Here is a 23991-nt window from a genome sequence, read left to right as displayed (position 1 = left end):
TCTGACACATGAGCATATAACAGTATTGAGCAGAGGTTCCCAAGCGCGGTGCTCAAGGCTCCCCAAACAGTCCAGGTTTTAGAGATATCCATGGTTGAGCACAGGTGGTTAAATCAAATTGACTGAGGTACTAATGGAAGTCACCTGTGGTCAAACAGATAAATCCTAGACTGTTAAAGGTTCCCAAATGCGGTCCTCAAGGCACCCTGGTATAGATTACAGTGGCAGAAGGAAAAAAAAAAAGTAGCGCTGGAAGATTAATTTAAAATAAAAAGGTATGTTTAATACCGCAATGTTCATACATTGAACATGTTCTTTATCACAAGATGAAAATGGACACAGTGTTCAGTAACAAAATTACTTTATTAGAAAACAGCATTCAAAACGTGCGCTCTATTACCAATAATTTATCTGACATTGTGATTTTTTATTTTTTTTGTACAAAAACACACTTCAAAATAGCTATAAAGGTATATTATTCACAAGGGACTATACAGATATTTACAGTTTTTGTTTAAGCAGCAGCCACAGTTACTGCATGTTATATAGTGCACATAAAAGGAGAGAGATGCATAGCCCTGTTTAGGAGGAGTGAAAACCTGGTGCGGTAATAAGGGAATATGAATACTCTCCCACTGCAGTATATATGTGGCCACAGTAAGAGGACTTTGTAACCAGTGTAAGCGTCATTTGCTCCATGTAGTGACATCATTGCACAATGCATTGACTATGAAAGAAAAAAAAAAAAAGACAAAAAAAAATATAAAGTGCTGATTTCATGAAATATTGACACAGCTTCATAAATGTTCAAAGCAAGAAAAATAACAGAAAAAAATAAAACAAAAAAAACCCACACCTTTTTACAGTACTTAGGCCCAGACTAATGACACCCACCAAAATGACAAGAAAACCTTTACTCACTTGCTTTCACACCCCTTTCTAGGAAGTCTATATTCTGGTGTAAGAAAAGGATCTGGTCCATGTGTTTTGTCTCTAGAGCAGCTCGACGCTTTGCTAGTGGTCCTAGTTTTGTGCTGAAGGCATGTGCAGGCTTTACGACAGTGACCGGTATGGCAAGATATTGGCGGGCTAGCAGTGCTAATGCTGGAAAGCGGTGCAGATTACTCTTCCACCAACCCAGTGGGTCAATGGTACGTTTGCAGATAGGTTCCAGTATATAGTTCTCCAGTTGATGATGTGCCTCAGGCATGCCCTCTGTGGGATCCTTACCCAGTAAAAGGTCATAGACATTTTCAGACCCAACAGTGGGACCTCTGTCCTTCAGAGTAGACAGCGGAGAAGTTTCTGTGCCACCTTCAAATGCACAACTCAGTGTCCAGGGTTGCTTAGTGGGTGGCTCACACATCTGCAAAAGCGTATTTCTCACTCTTGCGTGTAGTTCTCCCCTTGCCCAGGGTTTAAGGAACCTGAGATCTTTGAAACGAGGGTCCAAAAAAGAGGCTATTACAGATGGGTTGGTTATTAACTTCCCTTCATCCAACATGTCCCAATATCTACAGATCTCGGCACGTATTTCACTTGCGGCTGCTTTAATGATGCTATTGCTGCCTTCAGAAGTTTGCCCAACCACAGTTAGTATACCATGGACACATGGCATCAGTGAGGAGATGGAAGCATTTTGTTCTTCCTGCAAGAACTCTGTAGCTATCCATATGGTCTTCAACATGGGCACCAAGTCTTGTAGCAACTTCCAGTGCTGCTCAGAAAGGTTCTGAACAGTCTGCTCCTCCAATATAGAAAGGATGGCCCACTTGAGGTCCAGCAAATTTTGACACATCGCTAAAGTACTAATCCAGTACATCTGCGAGTCCAACACAAGCCTGGGTTTGTTCATAGCTTCCAACTTGGCATTGAGGTAACAGCTGGCTTTAAAGTCCTCTTGGAAGTAATAAACCAACCCTCTTGCTGCACACAATGCTTCACTCACTTCCTGAACTTCTAGCCCAGCTTGGACACAAAGCTGTAAGATATGGGAAGTGCAACAGAGGCTGGTCCAACCATAGGTATCCTTCAGAGGCTCAGCATGAGCAGACAAGGATCCCGATCGATCGAATACAATGCTAGATATGAGTGTACTAGATAATCCAAACTCTTCCAGTACAGAATACAGTCTCTTTGCCAGGTTCTCTTCAGTTTTGCTTTGGAGAACTGGTTGTGTTTCCAGTAAGAATCTACATAATCTCCAGTCATCGTCTATAACATTCGCTGTAATAGCGAGACAGGACATTTTTGAGTGATTGGTCCAACTCTCAACCGAAAGAACGACTGATTGGGCAGCTTGAAGACAACACTTGAGTTGTTCTTTAATAACTGCGTACTTGTGCCACAACATGCCAGCTAGTTGTGTTGGGCAGGGGAGAACAACATTAGGTTCCAAAACGCCAAGAAGGAGGCAAAAACCCTTATCCTCCACCACAGAAAGAGGATGGAGGTCAAGGTAGATCATCTCCAGCAGCAAGTTAGTGACCACTTGTGTCCGTGAATCAGATACAGATTGGCACAGACCATTTATGGGCAGCGTTTGCCTTAGTCTCTTTGTTGTCCCCTCCTGGTCAGGAAAGTCCAGTTCAAGCGGTTCCTTAGTATGAAGGAGTCCAACACTGCGGAAGCTATGCCTTCTAACCAGATGTTCTCTCATAATTGCGGTATTGTTATGGGAGGAAAGCTGCTTCTTGCAAACTTTACATTCCACGTAGGCATCTCCAAGCTTTGTGTAATAGTTCCATACCTTGGACTTATAGAGATCCACGGACAGGTTAGAGGCAGTTACATCAAGACTGGCGACCTTCTCTCTTTTCCTTCGTGTCGTGGTAACCAAACCAGATGCCATCTTATAAATGTGAATAAGTACAGAAATTTTCTCTGGAGGAACGAAAGAGATATGGATCACATTCTGATATTTTGCATAATCATACATAAAGAAGCATGATATATGTAAACTACAAAGAGCTTAAGCAATTTAGGGGTCTATTTACTAAGCAGTGTTAGAAGTGATAAGGTGCCAGCCAATCAGCTCCCAACTGTCATCTCACAGGCTGTGTTTGAAAAATGACAGTTGGGAGCTGATTGACTGGTACCTTATCACTTCTAACACTGCTTAGTAAATAGACCCCTTAATTTGTTTTCTGTTAATCCGTCTGGACTCTATATGCAATGTACACATTTATAGATATCTGTAGAACTAAAGCTACAGAACTGCCTAAGGGGGCCTGATTCAGTATTATACGCAAGTCATCGGCTTTGTGTACAACACCGATTGTGAGAGACTGAAGCGTGCGCAGGATCTGTACTGCGCATGTGCAGGTCTCTCTCTGCAAGATCGCTCGCAGTTCCCCCAAGCCGCAGCCTGATTGACAAGTTGCGGCTGTTTGGGGGTGGGGCCTGATTGATTTCCGGAGAATGGAGCGTGTCACCTCAGTTTTCTGGGAGTGCAGAGGCCAGGTTCTGCGTTTTCCCAACACAGACTTCGGCTACGTAGATGCGAGGGGAAATCTGAGTGACAGATGGCCTTGCAGAAGAGCCGATGCTGCAATGTAATCAATAGGCGTCTATTTACACCAGGCGCCTCCTCAGGGGCGTTTCATGAGAGGAGTGGGCCTGAGTGCAATCTCCGGCACGGGCCCCCTCCTCTCAGTCCGGCGGCCGGAAGCGTACCGAGCGCTGCCCAGCACCGATAGATACTGGGCACTAGAGTGTGCCCATAGTCTATAGCGCATACGCAGGTCACCGGGAAAATGTCCGCAGCGACCACTTACCCTGTACTGCACATGACGATGGGAAAATGGCCGCGGCGACAATTTTCCAGGCGTTTTTACAGCGCTGACACCGGTACCGACGTGGGACTCCGGAGATGCAAGTATAATATGGGCGCAAGGTGTGCCCCCCCCCTGCACCCAATATAAAGTACGTCCCTGCGCCTCCTGCTGCATTAGCACATTAGTTGTACAGTATTGCACAGCCGCCTCCCTGCACGTGCGCAATACTGTCCAGCTCTCAATCCGGCCCTATATCTTTTGCCAGATAGTAAATTTACCCCTTGGAGAGAAATTTGGTTGACTAAGATGGGAGTTCTATTTAAGAAGTGATGATGCCCATAGCAACCAATCAGATTCTACTTCTCATTTATCTAGCACCTTCTAGAAGATAATACCTGGAATCTGATTGTTGCTATGGGCAACATCACTTGTTGATAGAACTCCCATCTTAGTAAATTTACCCCTAATACTTTATTATATCAGGTCTCAAGAAGTAAAATAAAACAGACCCTGGTTTTCAAGGATTGAACTCAACACAGTTGTATCTTCGACAATAAAAATATTTTTAAACCGTTGCGACAGAAAACGATCCTGAGACAGATTCTTTTTTAATATGCATTATGGGGAAGGGAATGCATTTCTATATAACGTATATTAAAAAACATATATATATTTAAATTGCTCTCTCATTCCTACTTCAGGGTTACAAATTTAGTAAAAGCCAATCGCTTACCTTAAATAGACCATCTAACACGTCTCCGTGACCTCAATCCCAAAGGGTGTACCGGAAATAGAAGGTGCGGCTAGTGACGTGGTTCAGGCTCGGCATCACTGTGTCATAGCATCTGGGGAACGCGTTTCTGCCGGCCCCCTATGTCACTACTGCTGATATAACACACAAAGTGGCCAATCAGTGATTACAGCAAAGTCAGGTGGTCAGCTACAGAAAATAAATTATAATAAAATAGGGAGAGAAAGAATGATGAAAGTGTATTACAATCCAAACTACATACTGTAGGTATGAGTACAGTTATACATTGACGAAGTCTACCAGATCTTTAGAATGATTACATGAGCAGGGAGATCCATGCGAGGCCATTCTAGTGTTACATTACTATAAAAACGCACTCCCATACTATTTTGTCATTTAGACCTGTAGGAAATCACAATTTTATTTAGAAATCCAATGGGACTCAAGTCATAGGGGTACATTTACTAAAGTGAGAGTTTTCAGAAGTGGAAATGTTGCCCATAGCAACCAGATTCTAGCTATTATCTTCTAGAAGGTGCTAGTTAAATGTTAAGTAGAATCTTATTGGTTGCTATGGGCAACATCTACACTTCTAAAAACTCACTTTAGTAAATATACCCCATAGTGTGTATTAATTGGTCCAAGGAAGTTTTTTTTTTGCGATGCTCCTCTCTTTCAAGACTTACCCATCACTTTTCATGATTGACATATCTATACAACACCCACTTTCAGTGTGCTATGGGTTGTAGCTTAGTATATACACATGACCAGTGGTATCTGTCTATATCTACTTTATTACCGAACCTCCACACTTGCCACGATTGGTCGCCATTTGGCACCATTACATCAATGTGAGCTCTCTCAGTTCATCTAGATCTCTACATGAGGGGAGGGTACAAACGGGATTTTATTTAATGTAATCATTAACCCATTTTTTTTGCTGTGTATAAATGTATTCTATTGCTAGAGACAATAATAGGACCAGGTATACATCAGCAGAAGTTAGTCCGACTATTGAATCGTTCCTTAGTTTATTCTAACATATAGTTGAGTGGTTCCCAACCAAAACCCTTAAGTATTCCCAACAGGTCATGTTTTCAGGATTACGGTCTGTGGAAGGAGGTTGGATAACTAAACCAGCAAAATAGATTAATCATGCAGAGATGAGTTAAAGAAATCCACAAAACATGGAGCTCAGAACCACTGATGTAGATAAACATTTGTGAACTTAAGTTTAATGTATGTTTTATTAACATACACCTATTCTCACTATGCTTATTATATTTCTCTTTTATTGACCCCTGGGAGTCACTGGGCTCCATTACATCATAAAATGTAGGTTGCCATCCCTGATGCACTCCACGTTGACAACAAAATAGCCTTGTAGTGAGTAGTTATACAAGTGTATTGAATATATTAAACTAAACTTAAATACTCACATGCTGCCTGCCTAGGCCCTGCAGACTGACACAGACACTCTCCCAGTCACACAGTACAGCAGTGACAGTGACAGCCAAACAGTTACTGTCAGTGCTGGATATGATGCCCAATCACATCTGCCTCATTGACAGAGGCGTGCTTTCATGTGGGCTGAAAGCACATCCCTGTCCAAGATAGCACTTGAATACCTATAGATTGTAAGCTTGCGAGCAGGGCCTTTCTACCTATATGTCTGTCTATTACCAAATTTTGTTCAATGTTTCCGATTGTAAAGCGCAACGGAATATGTTCCGCTATATAACAAATTGTTAATAAATAGGTGCCGCTTCTCCTGCTTTTTTCATTTAGCTTTTACTGCCCGAGGCTTAGTCCCGTCCCATCTCCTTTACTATCCTCAGTGGAAGGCACCTCAAAAACAAATTTTTACTCTATTTCCACTGTAAAAATGATTAGAATAATATAAAGCAGATACTTACAACAAAGAATATGTGTCATAAGTACTGTATCTTCTTTGTATTATTTTAGTCATTAATGACAGAGGCTCTGACTCCTCTGACTGCATTGTCCCTGTTGCACTCAGAAGTAGCAGCTACAGCATGTATATATGTAGTAATGTTATCCAAAGGCCATAACAGTGTGTTTAGGGTCATTAGTCAACTAGAATTCATTTCTGTACAAGTATATCAGCTGTGTACTGCAGGTGTGATTTTTGTTGACCTTGTCTTGTAACAGAATTGTCCATAGATCTGGTCATATTGCATCTGTGCCATACCGTGCATCAGAACACACATGGTCAGCATTTTGTGCATGGTCTCACTTCACCAGGAACTATTGCATGCTGACCTAATATCCCAGAACATCCAGGACACTCATGAATTCTGGCATGTTCTCCTGTACTCCTGGGAGACTAGGCCACATTCGTAGGTGCAGATATCAAAGAACATTCATTGTTCTACACAGTTAAGTGTAAAAGGGAACAACAGTTTATAGATCATTTCTAATAGGTCTTATGATATAAAACAGTCAATGAAAAAAAAATATGGGACAGTCTTTTTGCAGAAATAGGTCATTATGTTGTGTATAATCGAATTATTCCCTCAGTACAGAGGTTCCCAAACTCGGTCATCTAGGTACCATAAGAGTCCAGGTTTTAAGGATATCCATGGTTGAGCACAGGTGACTTAATTAGTACTCAGTCAACTTGATTCAAACATCTGTGCTCAACCATGGAAATCTCTAAAACCTGAGCAGTTGGGGAGCCTTGAGGACCACGTTTGGGAACCTCTGTCTCAGTAGAATACATAATTGTATTCAAAATAGATTTGCAAGCAGCGGGCATGCCTGTATAAATGACCAGACGACTACACTGAATGGCTGAAATGAAATATGCACTGCTGAAAAAAACCATCATTTAACCCCTTCTATTTATAGAAACAAATATTAGATAATACATTTGGAAACACAGGACTCTAAGCTATGCAATATGCTAACTGGGTGACAGCCCATGATATACACCGTGAGCATGCCGAATACACAGGTGCTGCCAATAACTACAGTGCCCTATTCCATGGATACAGTAAATGAGTGCGCAAACACTACATGTAAAAGCCGGTGCTAATGCTCCTTTACCAGAAGCAGGACCCACGGGTCACATACACACCGCCAAACCCCGATCAGTCTCGCTCTTGAGTCGGTGAGCGCCTCCTGCTTCCAGCCGCCTAGGGGTTTTAAATCGGTCACGTGACTGTGGATCAGCTGACACGAGCTACGGGCGGAAGCGAGGCGCTTGCCGTGCGCCGGTCACATGCTCAGTGTGGGCGGAAGTAGCGCTGTGAGTCTGTCTGTGTCAGCGGCTGATCCCGATATTTACCTACTCCCCCTCTTTCCCTGAGCTGTCAATAGGAGGCAAAGATCACCACACCGCAGGCCCCGTCTCCGGGATAGGCCCTCGTTATAGCCCCCATCATCACCCCTGGTACTCGGTGACCGCTGCGGCCTGCCATCCCCGCCATGGACAACACCGGGAAGGAGAAGGAGGCAATGCAGCTCCTGGCTGAGGCCGACAAGAAAATCAAATCCTCCCAGTCCTTCTTCTCCGGGCTCTTCGGGTGAGCGGGCTGATGGAGGGGATATCATGTGGCCTCCAGGGCCCACAACATGCATGGTGCCGGAGATGGGGGTAGTGGGGGTACGGGTATGGGTGTCAGTGTAGGGGATATTTGCCATATGTTCCCCATTTCCTGGGGCAGCCCCAGGTGCTAGCGGTGTGCCTATGGCTGTAACCCTATTGATCAGCTGCAGAGCACAATCCATATCTGTATGGTCACTCTCTGTTCCCCCATCCTCTGTGCTGTACAAGTTAGTATTTGTGGGAGGCGAATACTTAAAATGCTTAAAAACCAATATAGCAATGCTCAGTAACGATGTTACGATATCGGCTAAAAGCCATAAGCAACCGTTACTTGTCAGGGACCCGCAAGCGTGGGCCTCTACCCTTTAAAAGGGCCGCACATTATCAGTAATCATAGTAATGACCTATCACAATACTTTTAATCAAAGAAGAGACACCAATCAGTAATAACATATCAGTAAGTGGTTTAAATAAGTGTAATACTCTATAATAAAGTAATCTGATCATAAGGCAGGAAGGAGCTGGGGGTCACATGTAAACACCCAAAGGGCCGCCTTTTGCCAAACACTAGTATAGACCGTATCATGCATGTCATATTTAGATGAGCCTCATGGTAGCGTAATGGTTAGCGTTATTTCCTCACGGCACTGAGGTCATGAGCTCAATTCCGGGCCAGGGACCCGTTTGTGTGGAGTTTTATGTTGTCCCACTGTTTGCAAGGGTTTCTCCCCACTCTCCAACATTATACCGGTAGTTTAATTGTATTAGTCTGCATGAGCCCTAGTTGTGTGTGCTTGTTTGTTAGGGAATTAAGGGATCTATGTAGGAAGCATTGGAGAGAGAGAGAAAGTGGAGGGGGATAACGTACCAACCAAACAGCTCCTAGCTGTCATTTTTCAAACACAATGTAAAGTGACAGGAGCTGATTGGTTGGTACTTTATCTCCATCCACTTTATCTCTCTCCAAGGCTTAGTACATAAACCCCGTAGACTGTAAGCACCAATTGGGCTTGGACTGGTAAGAACTTCAAATATTCTCTATACAGTGCTACATAGATTGGTGGAGCGATATATAAAGAATACAATACTATAATAATAATAATAATAATAATAATAATACACATACAGCAGGAAATTATTTCGAAAAACTAGTAAACAAGATGGTGACAGAAATATCGGGACTTCTTGTGGAGCCAAATGTTGGATGCATTAAAATGGGGTAGAAGGTGGGTGGGCCAGGTCACGGGGTAGAAGGTGGGGGGGCCAGGTCACGGGGCAGAATGCAGAACACTGGGTCTGATTCAGCGGTGGACATTATGCTGATGTTTGCACAGTTGACCGATGTTTTTTGTACTGCGCGCGCATCACGTTGGTTTACTGATGACGGCCATAGTGAGATGCAGAGTAATTGACAGTCATATGGGGGTAACGGGGAAGCTAATAAGACGCACAGGCGTGTCGCAAGCATTTTGTGTGCGTGACGCAGCCAGCGACTGGGTCTGTGTACGCAGTTTCATCTGCTCCGGGCGCTTAGTTCCAGCATATATTCTGAGAGGCCATAGGGTTGCTCAGAAGGTTGATGGTGCGTCTTTGTACACAAGCAGCGGATTAGAGACGCAGCCGGTAGGCGTCTCTGTTCAAATTACAGCAGCTGCGGCATAAGCCTGAATTCTCACTACCGTTGCATGCAAAGACGCAGTCGCAATGGGCTTAGTGTCCACCTCTAGTCATACCCACAGAGTGGTAACCAGTATGGTCCATTGCCAAGGGCTGAACTATGGCATGTGGGTGGCTGGATGGGTGGACCAGTAGAAAAATAAAGGCGATTACCTGGTGTGAGGAAGGGCTCGGGGCATATAGAAGGAATGGGATTGAAATACCGACGGCTCAACAGCCGCTGGTTAAAATCCCGACAGTGGAAGGCTGACCGTAAGGGATCCCGTAGCCCGGTGGTAAGTATCCTAACCCTCCCCTCTCCCCCTCCCTTAGGGGTGGCTAAACCTAGCCCCACCCTCCCAGGGGGGGTGCCTAACCTCCCTCCGGTGGTGGCTGACCCTAACCCCCCCTTCCCCTAGCCTAACCTTCCCTGGGTGGGTGCCTAACCCTAAGAAACCCCTCCCCCATCCCCAGGCTGAGGGCACGATTCTATTCAACGCGATGTAAATCGCGCCGGGAGATAGCTCCCGGAGCTATTCAATTCATTGCGATGTTAGGTCGGGAAAGGCTCGTTCTCGCGCCTTAAACAGGGTGTTTAGGCGCGATAACAGGCATTCCCCGACGTAACTTCCCGTCGCGAGGCTGTTTTCCAGGCGCGAAGGGCAGAAAACAGCCTCGCGCCGGGACTTTTGTCGGATTTCTGCTCTCATCCCCGGAGGGATGAGAGAAGATTTCATTAGTCGGACTTGGCAGCGCAGTGTATTGAATAGCTCCGGGAGCTCACTCCTGGCGCTATTTACATCGTGTTGAATAGAATCGTGCCCTAAGTGTTATACTTACCCGGCACACGACGATCGGGATGGCGGGGGTCAGGATTAAGATAGGCGCGGAAATACAGACACCTATCTTAAGTCCCGTTTCGGTATTTAGACAGATGGCATTGTGTCCCCCGGTCTATAAACTACATCCCATATAGAAGATGCAGATATAGGAGGCTTATAATGGATATTGAAACTAAAAGTAGTCATCTAATGTTGTACATCTAGAAACCCTTCATTACAAAACCTATAATCGCTTTGTCTTTACTGTGGCATTAAGGCATTCTGTAAATATTACTAATAATAATCCATACGTGTAGTTGATTTGGCTGATCAGCGTTGATGAGCGGATTGAATGACAGTGCTGTAGTACTTTTCCTAAACGCTCGCAGTTAGTGATCCAGCCCGGAACACAAGCTGTCTGCTGGCAGTAATCCTATTAGTGATGGATCACTGTACAGTAAACGCTAAACCTGTTTTGTCATCCTGGGCTCCAGTAACTCTCTACTGACATCTGCCTATGTGCAGGCTACAGGGAGAATAAGATATAATAGGGAACTGGTCCATCATTTCTACATGCAGCTTCTGTGTACTAATTTGGAACTTCCAAACCTAGCCCGCCAGATTAAATCATACTGTTTGACATGTGTTTATCAGAGACCCCCAACCCTTCTCTGAAGAAAGTGTGGCTAAAGGACAGGCTTTTAAGAACTTGTGCATTAATTAATTGGTTTTAAAACTACTGTATTACATATTACTATATTATTATTATTATTATTATTAATAATAATAATAATGTATTTTATGAGGTTATTATCACATCTTCCCTAATGTTTTGTACAGAGGTGCTTATATTATAGCATCACCCAGTTACATGGAGAAGATCCATCATTGTTGCAGTGACTGATGTCTGCCGGAAACACAGAATTTGACTCCTTAAAAAAAAAAAAAAAAAAAAAGAGATTATTTTTTAGTGTTGCCAGGAGGTTGTATTTTGTGGTTTTGCTTTAAGACGTTTGATTTTTGCCTTGTTTGTATCATGCATTTTATTCTATGAATCTTTGCTACATCTGCTATGAGAAGGTTACCATAATCTATCTATTTAGTTTTTCTTTGCAATTACTATCGATCTGGTGTACTGTGGGCCTGATTCAGACCCGCTCACAAGCGGGTCGATGTTTGGCCACTGCGCACGCCGGAGTTGGCTCCGACGTGCGCATTACCGAGAACCGGCTAGCGACGGGCGCTCCGTCGCTACGGGTCTCGCACCAAAGCTCTTTGCAAGCCCCGATGGTCGAGTCCATCACCTGGCCGCTCGCAATAGCTGTGGGTCGTCACCCACAGCTAAGCGAGCGGCCAGGAGGCCGCACAAAAAAAACAAACAAAAACGCCCTGATTCTGAGCGAGCGCTCTTTTAGAGCATCCGGCTCTGAATCAGGCCCTGTATGTTTCTATCACCTCTGGAGGTTTATAGTATTGGGGGCTGTCTCTCTCACATTGGGCCTCATTTAGACAGGGACGTGCAGTCAGGCTAGGCAGGGGAGACAGAGCCTCCCTTGTCATACTCCTGATTTGATATAAAAATTATTATAATGCAAAGAAGACATTTATTTCTTATAAACATCTTCTTTGTTTGTTGTAATAAGTTTTATAGTTAACACTCACCCTGTGGAGCTCCCAGGGACTGCAAGGAGATGAGAGATGAGGCAGCAACAGCTCAGCCTCGCTTCTCTATAGTCAGACACTGCGTGCAGAGCTGGGGACAGAGCCACACCACGGCAGTAAGCTGCACAGAAAGAGCGTTAATAGAGGCATGCCTCTGAGTATGGGGGGCGCGCCTTGAGCACTAATGGACACCTTGGATGTGTCGTGTGACCAGGAAGTGCACTGCAGTGTTCAGAGATCGGAACTCAGTCAGCAGCAGCAAGAGAAGGCACAGTGATGCAGGTAGGAGAATCACTGGACACTGAAGCTTAGTGTAGTGAGGGGAATGTTACAGTGAGTAGGGGGGTGAGACAGGCTCCCAGACCCATCTCCATGTGTGCCTCTCCAGCCATTGACCTCACCACACTTCACAGCATTTAGAGTTGAACACAAGTCAGGTTTGCAGATGGATCTTGCGTGTGTTTGAAAGCCGAGGGTACGCAACTGTGGTGATTGAGTTGTACACAACTTAGATGTTTGGCTGAAGCGGGGTCCCTTGGTGCTAATGGGGATGCTGGTATGAAAGGAATATCTAGCTAGGGAGTGTTGACGGAATCGTGAGCAATGCAGAATTGTGCCAAATCATAATGGATATGGACTGTCCGGCCACAACTCTGCATTTGGGCCCATTTAATTCCATGCACACAATGCACGTTTCATCACAACTCTGCATGGGCCTACGTGTGTATGAACAGGAACCACACACTCCCACACATACTTATTCTGGCCCATGAGGTTATGATAGGAATGTGTTTTTTTTCCCGCCCATTTGGGCCATGATAGAGCCTCTGTGTTTCTCATACTATATGATTATTTTTCAGGGGCTCCTCCAAGGTGGAAGAAGCCTGTGAACTCTATGCCCGTGCAGCCAACATGTTCAAAATAGTGAAGAATTGGAGTGGTAGGTGGCACTATTATATCCTGGGAACAGTTGTGTGGGTACGTGGCTGGTAACGTCCGTAATCTAATACCACTGATCTGGGAATGTAGAAATCCTCCTTATAACCAGTCTGTAACATTGGTGGTGGTCTTACACTTGTCATCCAAAGTATGTATAAATGCTTCTTACCTCTCAGTCTAATGTCTGTGCTCTGCAGGTGCCGGGACAACGTTTAACCTGTATGTAAATACCCTTTTCCTTCTCTCCCAGCTGCTGGCAATGCTTTCTGCCAGGCGGCCCAACTGCACCTACAGGTTCAGAGCAAACATGACGCCGCCACTAACTTCGTGGATGCCGGAAACGCCTTTAAAAAGTCTGACCCTCAAGGTAAGAGGAATCCAGTGTCTGGGGCTATTTAGGGGAAGATGTGTCAAACCTTGGAGAGAGATAAAGAACCAACCAATCAGCTCCTTTGAAGTAACACATGATTCAATTAAACGCAAATAGCGCCAGAAAGGAGCTCTCGGAGCTATACAATTACGCGTGCTGTTAAGGATTTCTTCTCGCATCCCTCCAGGGGTGCAAGCAGAAATCCGACAAAAGTACAGGTGCAATGCTGTTGTCTGCCCTTAGCGCCGCTGAAACAGCACCGCGCCGGGCAGTTTAGTTGGAGAATGCCCGTTCTCACGATTAAACACCATGTTTAAGGCGCGAGAATGGGCACTCTCCGACCTAACAGCGCGCAGAATTAAATAGCTCCGGGAGCTCCTTCCCTGCGCTATGACGTCACCCGCGCAGTGCATCACTGGGAACGCTGGCCTCTGAAGCGATCGGAGGCTTCTTTAGCCTCCGGTCACTTCAGAGGCCAGCGTTCCACAGTGGGGGTCGGCAGGGAAAAGTGCCGGGCAGCAGGCTGTTTCTGCCGGGCGATGCGCCCGCAGAAAACAGCCTGGGGAGAACACTGTAAGTGGCACATGATGGATTGCATGTAATAATGGAAGTGGGGTTGAGTTTTCCAAATTAGGTAGACTACCGCTTTTTTTTTTTGTTGCTCAGTTCTTGAGCTTGAGTGTTGCAGCCTATTGGGGCAAATCAGTTCTCCTGGAGGTGTCTCCGGAACGGCCGTGTAGGCACTCAGACGGTGTATGCTAGTTAATTTTTCCTGGCACTCCATAGAGCTGCTCAGAGATCTATGCAAATGATTCCTTACCAATGTAAGTGGTAACATTCACAGCCGGACATCGCAAAGAATTAAAGTTCCTTCTCCGAGTAGATTTCACACTTTTTTTTTGTTTAGGCTACTCAAACTTTTCGACAACATGGCATCTGTACATAACCTATGTAATGCAGCTCTGCCATTTATTCTTGTGGCCATGTAACCCTAATTGAGTATAATTGGGGGGCAGGAATGAACTCCAATGTCTGTGACTGAGATTTACACATTTTCTAGATGAATAGTTGTTGTTTTTTATGTCTGTTACAGTGCAATGACCATGAAGGAAGTGTGTGGAGAATATATCTGATTGCTGTTATCAGGCAGTAGCTGATTCTTCCTGTCACATTGTAAATATCTTTGTTTTTACAGAGGCCATCAATTGCCTTCTCCGAGCCATAGAAATCTACACCGACATGGTGAGCCATCCATTACTCCTTGTGACCTGCCGCTTGTGGTGTTACTCCATGCTATAAGTATCCGGCAATGCCCCGTGAGATCAGTTTAGTAAATTTACCCCCTATAATAAATGGACAAAGTGAGAGTTATTAGAAGTGAGTTTTAGAAGAGATGTTGCCCATTGCAACCAATCAGATTCTACTTAACATTTAACCAGCACCTTCTAGAAGATAATAGCTAGAATGTGATTGGTTGCTATGGGCAACATCTCTTCTAAAACTCACTTCTAAAAACTCTCACTTTAGTAAATTTACCCCTAGGAGTTCTATAGTGAGACAGGTAAAAAGGCAGTTTGTGCACTTAACCAATGGTAACAGGATTGCGTTGGGCTTCTCTACAGAGAGGTTCAGATCAATAATTCTTCTTTCCTGAGCAGCCAGCTGTACTGACAATCCCAAACGTTATTGGGGCTGATTCAGCGGTGGACATAGAGGCGCGGCTACGTCTGGTGGCAAGCGCCAGTCTGCGGCTTAAACCAGATACCGCCACAAAGCCCTTCCCTGGTGTACGTCCGTGTGTCCAAATGTGGCAAGGACTGAGACGCCCACTGTCAATGTCCATAGACGCTGAAATACCGCCTGGTTCGTGTTTAGACGCCAACATCAGTCGCACTTTCAAAATTTGCACCAGCCCTATGGCAGGTGCAGGTTCTCCGCCTGAGTATGGCCGTCTATGTGAGCGGATGAGGGTCTGTGTGCACAACAACATTCAGCGACACGCCCATAAGAAGGACTATCTCTGTCTAAGTTAAAAGGAGGGGTGATAGGCTGGAATGAATAGAAGAGATTTAAGGTCAAGTTAAAAGACCAGGTGCCAGTCTAGTTGGTCATGTGAGGGCATTCCAGGGGAGGGGAGCAGTGCGTGAGAAACTCTGAAGGTGGGAGTAGAGGAGGTGCCAGTCATTGGTAGAGTGAAGTGGGTGGAAGGAAGTGTGTTTTTTGTTTCTTTAATCGAATGTTCCTTTGTTATACAGGGAAGATTCACCATTGCGGCCAAGCACCACATATCGATAGCTGAGATCTACGAGTCCGAGCTGGTGGACATAGAGAAGGTGTGTTACCTGGCTTCACCCTAAGAGGCAGATTCAATTAGCCACGGTGCTTACCGCAGGCTTGTAGCTCCGGGCTCTCATATTCCATGTTTGAAAATAGTGCCAACTCTTTGCCAAGCTTCAATCCTGTCTCTTATATTACCTTTCTCATGATGTCACCTACAGACAGAGGCAGGCAATTTTTTGGCTATCAATCCATTAGAAACCAGTGACTACATTTTGTAAGAAATTCAGTACCTGGTGATTTGTTGGCGCCAAATTGCCGACTTTCATGGTCGTCCAACATTTCAAATTTTACGGGGTGCATGGGCTTAATTGGTACTTGTGGTTGTGCAAAGTGAAGGCGTTCTGACATCCCAACAGCACTTTGCGGACCTCGCCCGGAATTGAATTACTTCCTCTCTGTCTGACAACACAGTAACGGCACCCGTCTGTCAGACATCCAGAGCTCTAACCCGCACATCTGCTGCTCTGTAATGTGTATTGTGCAAAGATTATGGAGTTGTCGGAGGTTCTCTGTGGGATAACTAATAATAATTGGCTGTCTGACATCTATTTTTCCTTAATGTTCCTTTTTCGTTGTTTTTCCCACAGGCAATAGCCCACTACGAGCAGGCAGCGGATTACTACAAGGGGGAGGAGTCCAACAGGTACCTGCCTGGGATAGTCTTTCTGTTATGTCTTATTATGTAGCTAGGAGGGTGAATCTTGGGTCCATCAAATCTGCACATTGTGATCTAGTTGCATATTGGACTTCCTGTGCACCTCCGCACCGATGCCTTATGGAGCTTCTCAATATCATTTTTTTTTTTTTACGTTTTACCAAAGAACAGTATGGTGCATTTAGCAACCAAGTATCCAGGTTATTCAGCATTATAATACATAAACATCCTAATATTGTCCTTTTTCCTAAAAAGAAAAAAAATATTTGCAGATATATATATGACTGTCATTTCCTCTTTTTTTGTAGTTCTGCCAACAAATGTCTGCTGAAAGTCGCTACCTATGCCGCTCAGCTGGAGCAGTATGGGAAAGCCGTAGAGATCTACGAGCAGGTAGAGCCTTGAGTCTAATCCCCCTGTAAAGTCTGCCCATGTGGAAAGTAGGGGCACCTGATTCTTCCAAATAACTAGGTTCTCCAGGGGTGGGATGCCAATCCTGTAGGGCAGACGGACTATATAAGAAAGAAAGAAAGAAAGAAAGAATATAATTTGATCGGCGCCAATTAAACTACGGAACTGAATAGTCTGCTGCTCTCAAAATTCTAGAATAGAATAGAAGTTACAAAGAAAAAAGGGATAATAGAAAGCGCTAACACACAGTTCTTAAATATAGAAAAAGAGAAATTTATTTATCCCTTTCTTAAATGAAAGGGTAATACCAACTATTTAGCAAACATTACCAAGCCAAAATAATTCGAACAAGCATACATTCACCATTCGTAAAAACAGATCAGAAAGATTACTCATAAAAGTTTCCTGTTTTATATTATACCTTCATTTAAAAATACCTAATGCTGCATACACAGGTTCAGACTTTGTTAAAGATCTGAACGATAACGATAGTCAAAATCGTTCATATCTTTGACGTGTGTGGCATGCATCGACCAGCGATGCGCGTTCCCGCATGTCAGATAACGATATCTGACATCGACTGTGTTTGCAGTAAGATTTTTGCGATTTCATTCATTTTAATACTGTCAGAAATCGTTCACAAAATTGTTCAAATCGTTGATTAAATCGTTCAATCTTTCATCGTTATCGTTCATCTAGCAAATCTGACCGTGTGTATGCACCATAAATCTTTACAACCACAAAATTCTTATTAACGTAGAACCCTTAGGAGGCTATTTTCTATAAGTATCAATCATAGCTGTGTTTTTTAGGAATCACAAATGGTAACAAGTTAAATTTGTAACTTTGTTTCACAGTGATTGATATTATTACATTAACTATTTCTGAAGTACCGATCTAAAGAAAGTGGATCCTTATGTAGCAGCTTGTTTTGACAGTATAGGATTTTTCTGCTGATTTTATTTGCACAATTCTCCACGTTCAATTTAAGGCACAGTCTGTAGGCATTTAGATCAAAGGAGATGCAGTATTGTATCTTTCTCCAGCAGTTTATATCCCAACAGGCAGTCATATTCCCCAGCCCATTCCAACCATATTATATGGCAATTTGTCCACACGGATCTACACATTCAGTTTAATACACCGTCTTTTACACAAATTATAGTAATAAAGTCCATCATCAACAGGGAATTATTCCAAGCAGTAAAAAACCGAATACTTGATTCTTGTTAGTAGAATGCGCATGCATGCTTAAAAATAAAAATCATGGCCATGGAAAAAAAAACCAACATATATATATATATATATATATATATATATATATATATTATATATATGTGTGTGTGTGTATATATATATATGTATATATAATATAAACAAACAATTTACTGATGGGGCGCTTCTTATTGTAACAATTATAACATACAATACACTCCCTCTTAAGATGTATATCTTCTATTTTCTTTAAGAAGACAATTTCACTGTATGTTCCTATTTGGTTTTCAATTCAAATCGGTTAGTCCAGAAAATTAGCTTGCTTTAAATCCTCCTTGAGGTTCTAAAAGAAGATACCCTCGTACCAAAAAACACCCAGACAATTGGCCCAAGGCCAGTATTAATATACAGATAAAAATACAATTTTTAAAATAATCATATTTTTTTCTTTATTAAAAAAATCACCAATACAATATATACACTTTTCTTACATATCAATAATATTGGACACCCACCGATCTTTTATAGAAGGACATTTAATCACCTTCCAATCGGAAAAAATTGTTTGTGTAGTGTCCACCTTTCATTTAAAACCCGACGTGTTTCGTCTCTTTATGAGACTTCCTCAGGGGTAAATCTCCAATAACACACTTGTACTCAATATGGTACCAAAAACTTGTTGTATGGTTATCTGAATCAGAAGTTGTAGAACCTCATAATTGTAATACATATGTCTATATCCGTGGTTTATAGTTGACCCTCTAGTAGTTGGTTCGAATAAACATGAAAACTGTGCATGTGCTTGTGCTTCTCAATCCAGTCTCTTACCCCGTCCTCTTTCTGATGATTAGGGCTGATTATTATGCCCCTTACGATTTTTTCTCGGTTTTCGGCTTTATGTCCTCTGTATATTACAAGGCTATTTCCAAAGTTTAGACAGCCGGACCGGTGAAGGAGACGGGATCCCAAGGACGTGAGTACAGCTAGCTGGCCTCTTGATGGCAATAAAACGCGTTTCTCCGCCTCTTTCAACTATCGGCGGCTTCCTCAGTAAGCGTGTCAATTGTGTTCTCAGATCAGTCTTTTTATTTGAGCCGTCATAATCACCACATGTGCAGACACTCTGCTGTTCAAGCCTCTTTCTCATTAGATTTATCAGTGTTACTGATGGTGGTGGACCTGGGCTACTGCCGGAGAAGCCTGGAGCTGTAGTCGATAAGTCTAATGAGAAGGAGGCTAAGAACTGTGTGTTAGCGCTTTCTATTATCCATTTTTTTTTGTAGACTATATAACAACACCTGTTATTTGTGTATGCGCCTATTCACTCAGTGTATCCTCCTGTATACCTGTTAGGTTGGTACCAACGCAATGGACAGCCCCCTTCTCAAGTATAGTGCCAAAGAATATTTCTTCAAAGCTGCCCTCTGCCACTTCTGCATCGACATGTACAATGCCAAGGTAAACTACCCGGGCAGCCGTTACATTGCATAAATTGCGACCTGTCTGGAGTACTGATATGTGTCTTTCTATCACAGCTGGCAGTCCAGAAATACGAGGAGATGTTCCCAGCCTTCTCCGAATCCAGGGAGTGTAAACTAGTAAAGGTAATAAATATTTCCCTTCTCTGGAGCATCCATCGACCCCGGACATACTGAGCATCTTAAGAAACTTAGGACCTGATTCAAAGTTGGCAAATGAAAAGTAGGAGCAATTTGCTCCTGGATCAAACCATGTTCCAATACAGGGGGTGAAAATGCATTTATTTATTTTTGTAAGCAGGGAAAATACTGGCTGCTTCTACCTGTAGCAAAGAAATAGGCAGCTTTGTTTTTATACCGAGACTTAGATATAACTTAGGTCACACCTCTTCCCAGCTAAATCTGTGCACCTTGAAATCTGCCCCACCTGCAGTGCAACCAAAGCCGGATTAAGGCTCGTGGGGGCCCCGGGGCAACAAAGTTGTGGGGGCCCCTTCAATAAAATTGCCACGGGCCCCACAGCCGCTTCTATGCCCCTTACCTTGGCTTTGGACTCTCAAATGACCAAGGTCGCAGCATACTACATCATGTCTGCGACATTACTAGGATCCGGCAGCATCGCGGACATAATCTAGTACACTGCCAGGGGCAAATGCAGGATTTAAGGCCCCTACACTTGGAATGATATAGCTGCCAATCCGATTGAAATATATAGCAGCTATATCGTTCCGTGTGTATGCATGATGTCGTGCATTGCGCGCTCCCGTGGAGCTGGCCGTCGCTCCTCCTGATCTTTTTGCATGTACAAGCGATCAGGAGAAGCGACTGACTATCCCATGCGGGTCTATGCAGGGGGGGGAGCGGCATGTCGGGCACCGGATCGCTCCGTGTATAGGGACTGCCCGCTATGTAGGCCCTGGGGTCATCAGTCGCATCGGTGGGTACACATCGTTTCGTGGTGTGTGAGCTAGGGAGAGAGACAGAGGGAAACAGAGAGGTAGGGAGAGATGGGGAGGGAGACCGAGAAAGGGAAGGAGGGAGACAAAGAGGGAGAGGAAAGAGACAGAGGGAGAGAGAATGTGCAAGCGCACACACTACCTGGCTGCCTGTTTCAGTATCAGGTGGTTTCTAATGAGGGCGGGCATACCACGGAATTAGGCCCCGCCCATGACCATGCACCCGCAAATCGCGGCAGGATCAGTGAGGAGGCGGTGCTTCGATCATTAGTCATGGCCGCCCCCCCCTCTGTAGAGGTAGAGACCAAGCATTATTCTCCGTCTCTCTCTCAAATAAAAACTAGACAAGTCCATTAGTGTCGTAGCTGTATCTGTGATGCTGCCGGGAGCCGGCCAGGGAGGGTCCAGAGTGGCCCTGTGTTGGTGCCCCTGGACGACCGCCCTGCCCATAATCTGGTCCTGAGTGCAACATGATTTGCCAAGATGCAAGTTGCACTTTTTTATTTTATTTTCCTAATTGAATCAGGCCCTTGATCTCCAACCGCCCATTCAATCTTGTAACTGATTTGATCACTTATTCATTAACATAGTAGACTAGTGAGATGTTTGACATTTGTAAATATAGTTTAGTACGAGCTGTTGTCTGCTACCATCTCTTCTGCACAAAAGAGCCTATAAGAAGCGAGTTAACGTTTTATTACGTTTTATTAAAGCAGGTGAATTTTATTGGATTTTACAAAAAAAAAAATAGCTTTGCAACAAATAAAATGTAATCCCTCCTCAACCTAACTAACCTAGAGCAAAGATTAGCATTGTGTCTTGTCAATAAAGAATAACTACAGACCGCACAGAGATTAATAATAATTGAACCAGGAGCTGTGATATTCTGCAAGTTACATAAAAGAGGAGATTGAGAGCATTCAAAGGAAGAGAATGCTGCACAGGGCTGTGGGGACTAAACCGTCAGACACTACAGCAAGAGAGAAGGAAGAAACGAAACCGTCAGACACTACAGCAAGAGAGAAGGAAGAAACTAAACCATCAGACACTACAGAAAGAGAGAAGGAAGAAACTAAACCATCAGACACTACAGAGAGAGAAGGAAGAAACTAAACCATCAGACACTACAGAAAGAGAGAAGGAAGAAACTAAACCATCAGACACTACAGAAAGAGAGAAGGAAGAAACTAAACCATCAGACACTACAGAAAGAGAGAAGGAAGAAACTAAACCATCAACTACAGAAAGAGAGAAGGAAGAAACTAAACCATCAGACACTACAGAAAGAGAGAAGGAAGAAACTAAACCATCAGACACTACAGAAAGAGAGAAGGAAGAAACTAAACCATCAGACACTACAGAAAGAGAGAAGGAAGAAACTAAACCGTCAGACACTACAGAAAGAGAGAAGGAAGAAACTAAACCATCAGACACTACAGAAAGAGAGAAGGAAGAAACTAAACCATCAGACACTACAGAAAGAGAGAAGGAAGAAAGAGGATGAAATCTAATACCGTTAAAGATTACAAACCCGTCCGCTCAGTCTGGAGGCTCTTCACAATGAAACATAGCATAAGGAGAGCCATACCATATGGACACATACATGGTTAAACGAAGCTACTAACTTTTGCACACAGGGTGCATCTTGTGCTATCCATACCTTGGTATTGATAAGAAGTTAGATTTAAGACATGTTTGAACACAGGTTTAGTTGACATTTCATTTTTAACCTGACCAATGCACTTTATTTTCCTGACAGAAACTTCTTGACGCTCATGAAGAACAAAATGTGGATAACTACACAGATGCAGTGAGTTGACGGTTTTTTTTTTGGTTGTTTTTTTTTGGGGGGGGGGGGGGGGGCGGGTTAAATTAAAGGTTAAAACACACTTTTATTTTTTGAAACCTATACAGCTATAATTACACAGTTAGACTGTCCATCCTTTCCAGTGTGCAGTACATAAAGTACTATTTAATGAGTGACTTAGCACAACTTGACCTCTCATCCAATAGGTAAAGGAGTATGACTCCATCTCGCGTCTGGACCAGTGGCTAACCACAATGCTGCTACGTGTCAAGAAGACCATCAAAGGAGAAGAGGAAGATTTGCGCTAATGGTCATATCCTGTTACCCCTTCCACACCTGCCAAAGTCCACTTCAGACATTTTGAGGGGTGGGATGGGGGAGCAGTTACGCCCATTTTCATTATTGACATAAAATTCTAACCACAAGAACCTCTATTATTTTTTGTTGAGTTGTGTTTAAAGTGCACCTGCTGACTACACACAGCGGTGGCGGCCATTTTAAAGGGAATGCAGCCTATCCATTGCTTTGGAACCTGTAACATCACTGAGGCTGCTTTCAGCTATTGGTTGTGTACACAAAATGGCGGCCACCACCCTGTGTAGTCATTCGGATTACTTATAGTGTTTAGTGACCTGAGGGAGTTCTTGTGATATCACAGATTAGGTATACAATACTGCAGTGGGCGCCATGAATTTTCTGCACGTTTTTAGCTAGCATTGGGAACCCCCTCATCCAAGGTGTGAGGTGCGTTCCTACCTCCTCTGTCACAGCTCAGACAGTATCTTCGTGCAATTGCTTTTTGGGACGACCGGCTCAGCCGTTTTACCGTTGCATGGATTTTTGGGAGCATGGTAGGGGAGAAAAACTAGGGTTGGGAGGGTCTTTAACCCTTATTACCTTAAACTTACAATATATTACTATTAGGGCTATAAGTACCGGCAGCTTGACCAAATTTTGGGGTTATATGTATTTAGTTTTGACAGATCAGCTGCCAGAGCTGACCATGGTTGCAGGTCATTGCAGCAGTGACCATACATTTTATTACTATATGCCTTTATGGAGTATATAAAAAAAAAGAAAGCTATTATCCAGAGATGCTAGAAAAGACTCATTTAATCTATAAAATTGTGGTACAAGTCGTGCACACAGTTTATTCGGCACGATTGTCGAGCATCAGGGTCCAGGAGTAAGACATGTAGTCTGTAGTTTACACTATATTACTGATGTAGAGCTAATGTGAGTTTGTGCTCTGCATGAGTGAGTGAGAGATGCCTCCAGCTGATGGCTGTATATTTCACTCAGAGACGAAGGGCTTCGAAGGACAGAAAGCGGATTTGTCAGAAGTGAGAAACTGACATGTTTGCCAATCTCCGCCAGCTGACTCCAAGAGCATCATCCGTATACTACATAATTGTTATTCCTTTATCTTGCATTAAGCTGTAGATGTGCGTATTTTTATCTGCATTTTATAGTGTCAGAGGCAAGTTCTTCTTCTTTTCTTTGTTTTGTGTATTGTCTCGTGAGCCATCTCATAAGTAACGCAGTTGAGCCATGTTAAATAAAGCAAGTAGGGATACAACATG

The 23991-nt window shown here is 43.7% G+C and overlaps 2 protein-coding genes across 7 annotated transcripts in view; one reads left to right on the top strand and one right to left on the bottom strand.

Moving 5' to 3' along the window:
• LOC148518751 (E3 SUMO-protein ligase ZBED1-like) overlaps positions 1-7809 on the bottom strand; it is a 17742-nt gene extending 9933 nt beyond the window's left edge. The window contains exons 1-3 of one of the 6 annotated variants that reach the window (XM_088477089.1): positions 7597-7807; positions 4510-4716; positions 922-2883 (exon numbers count right to left, since the gene is read on the bottom strand). In XM_088477089.1, the coding sequence (XP_088333215.1) occupies positions 922-2851 (1930 nt within the window). In that variant the 5' untranslated portion in view covers positions 2852-2883; positions 4510-4716; positions 7597-7807. Of the gene's footprint in view, positions 1-913; positions 2884-4509; positions 4717-7596 lie in introns of those variants that run through there. The other 5 variants (XM_088477093.1, XM_088477090.1, XM_088477091.1 and 2 more) reach the window with 5 other exon arrangements.
• On the top strand, positions 7723-23991 carry NAPA (NSF attachment protein alpha). The gene is made up of 11 exons (XM_088477095.1): positions 7723-8075; positions 13098-13177; positions 13427-13543; positions 14742-14788; positions 15802-15879; positions 16474-16529; positions 16850-16934; positions 19521-19625; positions 19703-19771; positions 22361-22411; positions 22615-23991. Exons 1-11 carry the CDS (start codon positions 7978-7980, stop codon positions 22714-22716), a joined length of 888 nt encoding a protein of 295 aa, XP_088333221.1. The 5' UTR covers positions 7723-7977; the 3' UTR covers positions 22717-23991.

Source organism: Taudactylus pleione, unplaced genomic scaffold (genome assembly GCF_031769625.1).
Source record: "Taudactylus pleione unplaced genomic scaffold, aTauple2 ptg000199l, whole genome shotgun sequence".
NCBI classification, from domain to species: domain Eukaryota; kingdom Metazoa; phylum Chordata; class Amphibia; order Anura; family Myobatrachidae; genus Taudactylus; species Taudactylus pleione.
The sequence above is the reverse complement of the archived record's forward strand: the minus strand, read 5'-3'. Positions and strand labels throughout refer to the sequence as shown.

Coding starts and splice junctions, on each gene's coding strand:
- NAPA (XM_088477095.1), top strand. CDS start 7,978: ATGGACAACACCGGGAAGGAGAAGGAGGCAATGCAGCTCCTGGCTGAG. Junction 14,789..15,801: donor TAGAAATCTACACCGACATG/GTGAGCCATCCA, acceptor TTTGTTATACAG/GGAAGATTCACCATTGCGGC. Junction 19,626..19,702: donor TCGACATGTACAATGCCAAG/GTAAACTACCCG, acceptor TTTCTATCACAG/CTGGCAGTCCAGAAATACGA.